The 12,357-nt window shown below is 45.7% G+C and overlaps 1 protein-coding gene across 1 annotated transcript in view; it reads right to left on the reverse strand.

Annotated features, from left to right (window-relative positions):
* The window catches only part of LOC135242329 (muscarinic acetylcholine receptor M4-like), a 40,457-nt gene extending 29,023 nt beyond the window's left edge, over positions 1-11,434 (reverse strand). The window contains exon 1 of the mRNA XM_064313359.1: positions 11,079-11,434. Within this exon, the coding sequence (XP_064169429.1) occupies positions 11,079-11,133 (55 nt within the window). The 5' untranslated portion in view covers positions 11,134-11,434. The remainder of the gene's footprint in view (positions 1-11,078) is intronic.
* Positions 11,435-12,357: the final 923 nt, after the last annotated feature.

The following is a 12,357-nucleotide window of genomic DNA, read 5'->3' on the forward strand; positions in this document are numbered from 1 at the left end:
GAGCAAAATCATAAAAGACCAAGTACACTGCATGCTTGCATATGCACACACGCACACATGGACATACACGCACATGCATATATGCATGCAAACACACACACACACATATACAAGCATGTGCACACACACATGCACACACACACACACACACGCACACACAAAACAGCTGATAAAATTTGAGCTTTGTCAGTTATGTTTTGCAGTTATGTCATTGCAATTGAATCATATTCAGATTTCACATTTTGACTGAGAACCTACAGACCATTTTAAAGTTATATGCAACAGTACAGTATGACAGAAACAACGTGCTGCCAGTTTCCAGGCCTGAGTCGAGCCTTGTGCCCTCACCTCCCCACAAGAAAGGGCTTAGTCAGGCAGCTAATTAAACCTCTTAATCCCTGTTTTGAATAAATGTGTCATGATTGGTTCCTTGTTATTTCATTAGGGGGGCAAAATGACTACATTAATTTAAAACTCTGTAAAACAGAAGCTGAGGTTTTTAATTCAGCGAAGGTTTAAAGAGAACGGCTTCAAGGCATCGAAAAAGTTGAATGCGTCAAATTTGCCACACTTCTCTCTAATTTGCCACACACTTCTCTCTAATTTGCCACACACTTCTCTCTAATTTGCCACGCACTTCTCACTAATTTGCCACACACTTCTCTCTAATGTGCCAAACTTCTCAATAATTTGCCACACACTTCTCTCTAATGTGCCAAACTTCTCAATAATTTGCCACACACTTCTCTCTAATGTGCAACACCCTTCTCTCAAATTTGCTACAAACTTCTCTCTAATTTCCCACACACTTCTCTCTAATTTGCCACGCACTTCTCAATAATTTGCCACACACTTCTCTCTAATGTGCCAAACTTCTCTCTAATTTGCAACACACTTCTCTCAAATTTGCTACAAACTTCTCTCTAATTTGCCACACACTTCTCTCTAATTCCTCCGGCACTCAGATGCTGCTCAGCTCTTTCCCGAATTCCCCGCACTGAATCCGCTTTGTTCCGCCACAGAAACACGCTCTCGGTTTTCAAAAATCAGAACCTGAAAGATGCAATATGCTCCGCTGACATCTCGTTATACAGCATGGCGTGCACACGTCAGTCCAACTTCAGTCGGGTGAGCAGTCTCTGTGCTTTGGAAAAAGGACGTGGGTTTCTAGCAGAGAAGGAAAGCGGCATAGAGCTAAGGAAGGAGGGGAGAGGCGCCTGGGGGGGGCGAAGGCACGGAGGAAGAAAAAAATAAAGATGCCGACACCTTTGCCCAGGTGTGCAGCAGGCTAACACTGTGTTCCACTGGGTGTGCAGCAGGCTAACATTGTGTTCCACTGGGTGTGCAGCAGGCTAACATTGTGTTCCACTGGGTGTGCAGCAGGCTAACATTGTGTTCCACTGGGTGTGCAGCAGGCTAACACTGTGTTCCACTGGGTGTGCAGCAGGCTAACACTGTGTTCCACTGGGTGTGCAGCTCAGGCTACATCTGTTTACCATGGGTGCGTCAGCACGCGGTGAGCACCTGTGCTTCCAACTGGGTTCAGCAGAGAAACACGGTCTAACTGGGGGGCTGGGCAAGCAGGACAAACATTGTGCCGACCACCTGGGTGTGCAGCAGGCTAACACTGTGTTCCACTGGGTGTGCAGCAGGCTAACACTGTGTTCCACTGGGTGTGCAGCAGGCTAACACTGTGTTCCACTGGGTGTGCAGCAGGCTAACATTGTGTTCCACTGGGTGTGCAGCAGGCTAACATTGTGTTCCACTGGGTGTGCAGCAGGCTAACATTGTGTTCCACTGGGTGTGCAGCAGGCTAACATTGTGTTCCACTGGGTGTGCAGCAGGCTAACATTGTGTTCCACTGGGTGTGCAGCAGGCTAACACTGTGTTCCACTGGGTGTGCAGCAGGCTAACACTGTGTTCCACTGGGTGTGCAGCAGGCTAACACTGTGTTCCACTGGGTGTGCAGCAGGCTAACACTGTGTTCCACTGGGCTTCACGCAGGTGTGCAGCAGGCTAACGCTGTGTTCCACTGGGCGGTGCACAGGCTAATGCTGCGTTGCACTGTGCGCTGCGCAGGCTAACGCTGTGTTGCACTGTGCGCTGCGCAGGCTAACGCTGTGATGTATTCTATAGTCCCGGCCAGTGTGAACAAGTCCCAGCCAGTGTGAGCCAGTGTGGGCCAGTCCCAATCAATGTGGGTCAGTCCCTGCCAGGGTGGGCCAGTCCTTGGTAGGGTGGGCCAGACCCTGGCAGTGTGAGCCAGTCCCTATCAGTGTGGGCCAGTCCCTGCCAGTGTGAGCTAGTCCCTGGCAGTGTGAGGCAGTCCCTGGCAGTGTGAGCTAGTCCCTGGCAGTGTGAGGCAGTCCCTGGCAGTGTGAGCTAGTCCCTGGCAGTGTGAGGCAGTCCCTGGCAGTCCCTGGCAGTGTGAGGCAGTCCCTGGCAGTCCCTGGCAGTGTGAGGCAGTCCCTGGCAGTGTGAGGCAGTCCCTGGCAGTGTGAGGCAGTCCCTGGCAGTGTGGGGCAGTCCCTGCCAGTGTGAGCTAGTCCCTGGCAGTGTGAGGCAGTCCCTGGCAGTGTGAGGCAGTCCTTGCCAGTGTGAGCTAGTCCCTGGCAGTGTGAGGCAGTCCCTGGCAGTCCCTGGCAGTGTGAGGCAGTCCCTGCCAGTGTGAGCTAGTCCGTGGCAGTGTGAGGCAGTCCCTGGCAGTGTGAGGCAGTCCCTGGCAGTGTGAGGCGGTTTGTGGCAGTGTGAGACAGTCTGTGGCAGTGTGAGGCAGTCCCTGGCATTGTGAGGCAGTCTGTGGCAGTGTGAGGCAGTCCCTGGCAGTGTGAGGCAGTCCCTGGCAGTCCCTGGCAGTGTGAGGCAGTCCCTGGCAGTCTGTGGTAGCGTGAGGCAGTCTGTGGCAGTGTGAGGCAGTCCCTGGCAGTGTGAGGCAGTCTGTGGCAGTGTGAGGCAGTCCCTGGCATTGTGAGGCAGTCCGTGGCAGTGTGAGGCAGTCCCTGGCAGTGTGAGGCAGTCCGTGGCAGTGTGAGGCAGTCTGTGGCAGTGTGAGGCAGTCCGTGGCAGTGTGAGGCAGTCCGTGGCAGTGTGAGGCAGTCCCTGGCAGTGTGAGGCAGGATAAACTGGATTTTAACATTTTTGGATTTTTTGACAAACAGAGGTCAAAATTTGAAGGTCAATGTATGTCAGACAAACTCTGCTCATCTACTGGGTCTCCTCAGGGATGTGTATTATCCACCATTCTGTACATCCTTTATACAGATGATTGCAGGAGTCAGTATGACGATAGACACATCATAAAGTTTGCTGATGACTCAGTCATTGTGAGCCTCCTCCATGATGGGGACAAGCCTGTAGTGAAAGATTTTGTTAAGTGGTGCGACAGCTCTTTCCTCCAACTTAACATGTCTAAAACTAAAGACATGATCATCAATTTTAGGAAAGAGCCTCAAGTCACAAAGCCTACTGTTATCAATGGACAAGATGTTGAAATAGTAAGCAGCAACAAGTAATTAGGCACAGTAATCAATCACAAACTTCTATTTGAGAAAAATACAGATGCCGTTTGCAAAAAGAGCCAGTGTCTGTCTTTGTCTAAGAAAACTTCAGTCTTTTAATATGCAGGATGATGATGACCCTATTTTATAGGTCGTTCATGGAATCAGTCTTAACCTTTAATATGGTGGCTTGGTTTTGTAACCTGAACACTAACAACAGGAACAGATTGGGCAAGATAGTGAAGGTTGCTGGCAAAATCATTGGTGTACAGCAGAAAGAACTGAAAGACAGATACCACAAACAAACTGTACGTAAATCCAACACCATTCTGGATTTCCACGACCATCCTTTATACAGTAAATCTGAGCTCCTTCCATCTGGGCGTTGATTCAGAGTACCCAGATTTAAGTACAACAGAACAAGAAACTCCTTTATCCCTACTTCCATTAATCTGCTGATCACGCACAAGTAATGACATTGCTCTTATGTGCTTAATTTGATGACATTCTTGTTATGATTGCATTTTATTTATTTATTTAACCTAATAATGCGCTGTATAATGATATGTATTGACAAATATTGATAATTGGTCATACCCAGATTATGCACTTCATGGTCAAGTGTTTCCTGCTCGTTTTTTAATTTCATGTCTGTCGTGTCTGTACTTTTATGGCTATCGTGTAAAATGCGGTCTGTGTTGTTTTAACCTTTGTATACCTGCCTGCAAAGCAAATTTCCCTCCGGGGCCAATACATGTATTGATTGATTGATTGATTGATTGATTGAGCCCAGTGGCACCATGCACACGCCCGCCATAAATCGTGCTGCGCTGGTGAGGAGTGCATTCTGAGTGCGTTATTTTTGTGAATGCGTGGGCATCACAAGGGCATAACTCTCCTGCATTTAGCCACAGCACAGCTGCAGCCAAAGGCTTCCTGTCTAATGTAGGAGTCAGAACAATGGGGAGCAGCTGCAGCAGGCTACTCTCCCAGGCCATTTCAGACAGAGAGCAGCATCGAGCAGCCCGTTGAGCAGCTGCAGCAGGCTACTCTCCCAGGCCATTTCAGACAGAGAGCAGCATCGAGCAGCCCGTTGAGCAGCTGCAGTAGGCTACTCTCCCAGGCCATTTCAGACAGAGAGCAGCATCGAGCAGCCCGTTGAGCAGCTGCAGTAGGCTACTCTCCCAGGCCATTTCAGACAGAGAGCAGCATCGAGCAGCCCGTTGAGCAGCTGCAGCAGGCTACTCTTCCAGGCAATTTCAGACAGAGAACAGCATCAGGAAGCCCATTGTCCCTCGCTTTTCCCCAAGTCTTATAGTTGGTGATTATTGTGAGTGCCCAAATTTTCTATATGCACATAAAATATAATGAATTAGACTGATAAGCACCCAGCGCACCATGTGTCGAGACCAACTTTCAGGCAAGGATACATCGGCAGGCCTGCGCTCCGAGAGAGGCAGTCAAACAGGAATGAACATGCGGCTGGACAAACCTCTACTCATATGTACCACGCTACCAAACCTCTACCCATATGTGCCATGCTACCAAACCTCTACCCATATGTGCCATGCTACCAAACCTCTACCCATCTGTGCCATGCTACCAAACCTCTACCCATATGTGCCATGCTACCAAACCTCTACCCATATGTGCCATTCTACCAAACCTCTCCACTTATGTACCATGCTACCAACCCTCTAGCCTTATGTACCATGCTACCAAACCTCTACCCGTATGTACCATGCTACCAAACCTCTACCCTTATGTACCATGCTACCAAACCTCTCCACTTATATGTACCATGCTACCAACCTCTACCAATCTTTATGTACCAAAATGCTACCAAACACCTGCCTACACCCACTTATGACCATGCTACCAAACCTCTACCCATATGTGCCATGTACCAAACCTCTACCCATATGTCCATGCTACAAACCTCTACTTATGTACCATGCTACCAAACCTCTACCTTATGTACCATGCTACTAACAGAAACCTCTACCCTATGTACCATGCTAAAAACCTCACCCTTATGTACCATGCTACCAAACCTCTACCCTTATGTACCATGCTACCAAACCTCTACCCTTATGTACCATGCTACCAAACCTCTACCCTTATGTACCATGCTACCAAACCTCTACCCTTATGTACCATGCTACCAAACCTCTACCCTTATGTACCATGCTACCAAACCTCCAACCTTATGTACCATGCTACCAAACCTCTACACTTATGTGCCATGCTACCAAACCTCTACCGTTATGTACCATACTACCAAACCTCTACCCTTATGTACCATGCTACCACACCTCTAGCCTTATGTACCATGCTACCAAACATCTACCCTTATGTACTATGCCACCAAACCTCTACACTTATGTACCATGCTACCAAACCTCTACCCGTATGTACCATGTTGCTTTGCATGCAGCGTTTATTTTCCTGGCAGATGCTTTTATACAGAGGAGCTGACACATACCATATACAGCTTGGTCTTTACAGAAACAAGTTCCTCCTAAGTTCCTTGCTCAAGGATGCAATGACAGTCCCCTACCTGGGATTCATCCTCTGAATACCAAACCACTAGACTACCACTAATTTACTCAATTACTCTCTCCTGTTATTATAATGCATTATCTATTTTTTAAAAACTTCCACTTGGAGCTGCAGAAGACACACATTCTCTCAGTGTACGTTAGGGCACTCTGCCTGTACCTTTCAAAGCCCTGGGCTGAAAGGTATTGACTATCATAAAGGGAATGATAGCATAAAACAGCATTACAATAAACCACAAAGCACAGGGCTTCTGTTATTATACAGCTGGAGTCAGACAACAATAGCATAAATGCAGATACTAATATTCTCTCTCACACATACAATCATACTCTCTCACACACACTACAATAATCTCATACGCATACTAGTATTCTCTCTCACACATACTAGTATTCTCTCACACACAGACAACCAAACTCTCTCACACATACTAGTATTCTGTCATATAGACTATCAAACTCTCTCACATACAATCATGCTCTTTCACACATACTACTATAGTCTCTCACACATACAATCATTGTCTCTCACACACTACTATTCTCTATGATGGTATGTTCTGACAGAGTTTAATGATGTGTGTAAGAGGGTATAGTGGTGTTAGTGAGAGAGTATTATGGTGTGTGTGAGACGAAGTATGATTTATGGCCTAAACGGCCTCTCATATGGATGTGTGTGCTTGCGTGCGTGTGTGTGTATTTGTGTGTTTGTATGTACATATGCAAGCATGTGTGTGCGTGCGTGTGTACATATGTGTGCGTGCGTTCGTGAGCGTATATATGTGTGCGTGCGTGGCACTGAGTTTTAGCATAAGCAGCAGGGTTAGTATGGCTGCACTTTTCCCTGTTCAGTGAGATGCTGGCTATCCAAAGAGATGCTGCCTATCCAATGAGACGCTGCCTATCCAATGAGATGCAGCCTATCCAATGAGACGCTGCCTAACCAATGAGACGTTGTGTGGAAGCACACGAGAAGCCAGCGGGAAGCAGGCTCCGTCTCCACTCCTGTAAGCCTTTACGTAACGGCATTCAGCACTAAGAGCCGCCCTCTCAGTGTTTCTGTATCGCAGCTCCGCAGGGCGACCCGCTCCACTTCATTTCAACAGCCCGGCTTCAGCAGAATTATGTTAATTCCTTCCTGCGAAATATCTTAATGCTTTGCGGCAACGGGCAAAGATCAAAAGGCATCCTTTAGTATATGTGGAGAGGGAAGCAGGTCTTGAGCATGGTGGGGGAGGGGGCGTCTACGTCTTGCATCTTTACCAGTTCATGTGATTCCGATTTTAAAAACCCAGCAGTTTTCTGTGAGCCCTTTTCAGATATGTGCTCTCCATCCTGCATCTATTCACCGGTAGCTCAGTCACATTTGATTCTGCTCTGGCTCTCTGTAGCACGGGAGACGCGGTGACGGATGATGGGTTTCTCAGGTCTATTGTGCAACCACTCAGGAGGGGGACCAAAGCTTGCTGCTCCACCATCCAATTACCTCAGGATGCTGTCGGGGAGACGGGCCCCCCACCATGCCCCTGGTTTTACTAATCAGCCGCTAACAGGCGAACGAGTCCAGCCCCCGCCATGCCCCTGGTTTTACTAATCAGCCGCTAACAGGCAAACGAGCCCAGCCCCCGCCATGCCCCTGGTTTTACTAATCAGCCGCTAACAGGCGAATGAGCCCAGCTCCCGCCATGCCCCTGGTTTTACTAATCAGCCGCTAACAGGCGAACGAGCCCAGCTCCGCCAAGCCCTGGTTTTACTAATCGGCCGCTACAGGCGAACAAGCCCAGCTCCGTCATGCCCCTGGTTTTACTAATCAGCCGCTAACAGGCGAACGAGCCCAGCTCCCGTCATGCCCCTGGTTTTACTAATCAGCCGCTAACAGGCGAATGAGCCCAGCTCCCGCCATGCCCCTGGTTTTACTAATCAGCCGCTAACAGGCGAACGAGCCCAGCTCCCGTCATGCCCCTGGTTTTACTAATCAGCCGCTAACAGGCGAATGAGCCCAGCTCCCGTCATGCCCCTGGTTTTACTAATCAGCCGCTAACAGGCGAATGAGCCCAGCTCCCGCCATGCCCCTGGTTTTACTAATCAGCCGCTAACAGGCGAATGAGCCCAGCTCCCGCCATGCCCCTGGTTTTACTAATCAGCCGCTAACAGGCGAACGAGCCCAGCTCCCGCCATGCCCCTGGTTTTACTAATCAGCCGCTAACAGGCGAACACGCGGCTCGTGGTTCCAATCCCAGCCCCGGCCCTCTCAGAGCCCCATGGGACTGAGCCGTTACAGGGGCGGGCTGCAGTCACTGGGAGCTGTCCCACTCAATTATGTGCAGTAATTAGTTCAGGGTCCCTAATTCTGCACAGTTTCGAGCCCGACGGCACGCAGCGGACCGAAATCCCGGAGGAGGCATCTCGGTTTCTGGGGATTGTGCCTCCGCGGGGAGAGCTTTGCATTTCAATGAGCTGAAAATGCTCTGCTTTCAAAGCTGCAGTTAGGAAACGGAACCTTCTTAATGTGCCTCTGTCCCCTGAGGTGAAAAAGCCGCCGGATTCCTTGGACTGGATTCATGACGCAATGAAAGTGGCCATCGGACAGTTAAAAAAAATATGAAATAGAGAGGCTGGATAACAATGTGGACTTCATTTTGTTACATACAAAATAGCCGAAACGTTCATATTTTGAACAATATGTCAGTGATATGCTAAGAATGGACATTGCACCATGCAAGCGCAGTCAGCCGTGCGTGATATCTGCCCCAACAGCAGAATTTAAGTCAGGCTGGAGAGGAAGGTAATGCAAAACAACTGTTGACACGAAAACAGCTTTGTGTTTACGTGCCAGGAAATGTGTGGAATTGAACAAAGATCAAATGAAAGAAATGAAATTGCACAGTTGCCATTTTTGTTTCAAGTAGAAACGACCTGATGCCGGAAGCATTCGGTCATCAACATTAAAAATGTTTTGGGAACGTTGGGTGGTTGTCGGGAATTTAAGATTAGATTACATAATTTGCTTTTCAAACGACACATCGTTTAAATTCATTACTAGGTCATATGCATAATATATATATATATATATATATATATATATATATTCGATATGATTTGTATCCAAAAGGAGGACACTCTGAAGTTTCTTTTTAGGGTTTTGAAGGGTAAAACTAAAAACATTAAAAACTGACTTCAAATTCCTATTCAAAGGTGATTTTGTGAACACTGCCTAACTTGAAGCATTTTCACCAGAAATATTTATGAGGGACTATAAAACAAGCCTCCGCTGTTATGTGGGGGTGTCGCGGGAAACTGTCGGGACTAGTAACTGAAACGGTTCTTGCCAGCTTTTTGGCGCGCGGTAAACCACGTTTGACGAGGAGGCAGTGATGTGCTCCCCAAGCTATTCATTAAAATGGTTACAAACTGCAGGTTTATGTTGAATCTAATATGTGTTTGAAGATAAAATCATTAATATGCGGTGACAAAAAGTGTGAAATCGCAGTGGCCAGCCTATTAGCAGAAAATGCCCCGTTAACAGGAGGAACATCAATCATACAATTATATTTTAGTTGTTTAATCAGTCCCCGGGTGCTATTTCAAAGACTCGCCCGTCTTCCTGTTTTATTTATGTATTTATTTATGTATTTATGTATTTATTTATTTATTAATTTATATATATTTTTTATTTATGTGAAAACATTTCCATAGCCTACACAGCAGAATGGGCTTGAATCGTAGTTGTACATTTCCTTACGCTCCGTGAGTGTCCCGATCATATGATTCCAGGGACAGAACGAGTTTACAGGCATGTGAAAGTGTAGGCACGTTCATAGTAGAAGGCGATTGAGGCTAAAACATCTATATTGATAGGAATAAGAAGGGTGTACGCTGACGTTCCGTTCTCCTTACTCAATGCAGGTCATCAAATCACCTCTACAATGCCAATTTGTCACTACACGTATAGTCATCCCACACGCTATAAAGTAAATCGCCTATAAGCAGTTCAGGCTTTTTGACAGTTTACAGCCAGGCGCTATCCAGGTAAGTTACTGCGTGTCCCTGCAAATAGGTTAATTCAATTAGAGAGATGAAACTGCAGAGAATAGGCAGCAGGTCATTATAGATATTCAATTTGTTTTTCTTTTCGCATGCAAATGTATCGCTATATAAGGTCATTATAAACTCCTTGTGCAACTATTTTTGAATAATTTTGAAAGTGTATTTTCGTTTATTAGGAGGTTATAACTAGCGCCGGGCGAATATGGTAAAAGTGCGGGAGTATTATTAACTCATTGTAAGCGAAATAAGTATTCTCCGAGGAAATTGTTTAAATGAAAATGTTTTCGTTCAATCCGGGCTGTTCTTTTTCAGTATGAATACATATAGTCAATTTATTTTATCACCACAGAATCATCCATTGGGATGGCCTTAAACACGTGAAATAATATTATAGGTTGTGAACTTGGGGAAATGTGTCTGGAGACATATAGAAAATTATCAGATCATATATTTAAGGATTCAATTTGGGGTGATCCAAAGATTCGTACTTTCGAAAATGCCCCTTGGACATTGTCTGATATAATAAACAATTCTCCACAGCGTTGCAGGTGAAATTTAATAGACGCCGTCTTTCACAGTTCTGTGTGCTTACAGCGCAACCGGTTCCACTCTATAATGGTGATTGACCTCGTTACTGTTTGTTAGCTTGCTTTACACGGGTAGCACCTGTTTAATACACTAGATTCAAGTCTATTTTTAAGATAAATTATGGATGAATGAAACTGAAAGTCGGCTACATTGACTAAAGTACACTTTCACTTGTATTTCATATTTCCATTTTTGTGTGTGACAGTGCCTCTGTAAGAAGCGCGAAACAAATAAAAGAGAATTGCACTAAAAACAACATTATGCGGATTTTCAGCACGATGGATTTGATTAAAATAACAGACCTTTTCAGTGGGACGTATTTGGCAGATACTGTATAAAACAATATGAGAGTAATGGTGAAAGGAAAACATCTAAAGTAACTTACCACTGAAGTTCCAGGGCGCGAGCCCGTCAACTCCCGTACTGTTAGTGCCGGTCATATTTCATGATTTTCCAGGTGCTTAGCCAAGTAAAAAAATCCCTTTCAAAAATATTATTCTAAGACGTAGATCTTCCAGTTTTCTTCATTTTACCGGATATTTGTCTCAGTCTTACATATTATTTGGTGTTTTGGTGTAGACCGCCATCTACCATAAATTCATTCTTTGTGAAAAAGGTGACCATCTCAATTCACTGGTGACCGAAACGCCTGGAGCGGGTGTACCAACTTCTTTGGAGGAGGAGGCGCGTTGGATTCAGCCAGATGTGGCTGCATGTGCCCTCTTCAGCGAGTATCTGATTAAAAACAGTTTACAGGCGCGGAGGCTGCAGAGTGCCGGTGATGTCATGTAAATCCGACCAATCAGTCGGGATCCCTCTAGCTCAGAATTTCTGAACACACAGGCATTGTATCCGGGCTAATATTCCAAACAGGATTAAATATTGTTTAAAAAAAAAAAATTATATATATTATTATTATTTTTTGTTATGATGATCTTGCTAGCAAATAGCTTGTCAATCAGGTGTATTCATCATCGTATCAGAGAACGATACCGCGTGTTGCTTTCAAGGAAAATTCATAATTTCCATGAAAGCTGAAGCTCTAACTTTGTTAGACACGACGCAAAGCTGAGTGTCTGCAACCCCTTCGTGACTAAATTCAGAATGTAGCACGGCCTCAAATGCCTTGTTGCTCTTATAAAACGGTGGAAATATAATTTATCTTATAGCCGAAAAAAGTCATACATTTTCAATACATGTGATCATTTATTAATAAATAAAAAAAAAATACAATAACATTCTTCTGCCAAGTAGGCTAATATAGCTCTATAACATTACTGAATGGTTGCCAAGCAACACAACAACGCAGTGGAAATATTAGCAGAAGCCCATTCTGTGGGCTGTGGGACAGTGATTAGAGCAGTACAGTAGCTAACTTTTTATATCTACGTTCGATGTGTGGACTGCTTTCTACATTGGTAACGTAAACTTATTTGAAACATTTAAGTCAGACCAATCCCTGGGCATGGAGCCCAAACGTTATCTTTTGCATGGCTGTTGAAAGCAGAGGGAGGATCGCATAGATAATATTAATTAACGTACTTGCTTAATCTAAATGTATGGTCAGGGTTTAGCAATCCGCAACGTTGTGGAAAGGTAAATAACGTAATAAAGAAGTTTAAACAACATGTCAGCGACGTACATCTATAACATTACGACGGATG

Source organism: Anguilla rostrata, chromosome 16 (assembly GCF_018555375.3).
Source record: "Anguilla rostrata isolate EN2019 chromosome 16, ASM1855537v3, whole genome shotgun sequence".
Taxonomy (NCBI): domain Eukaryota; kingdom Metazoa; phylum Chordata; class Actinopteri; order Anguilliformes; family Anguillidae; genus Anguilla; species Anguilla rostrata.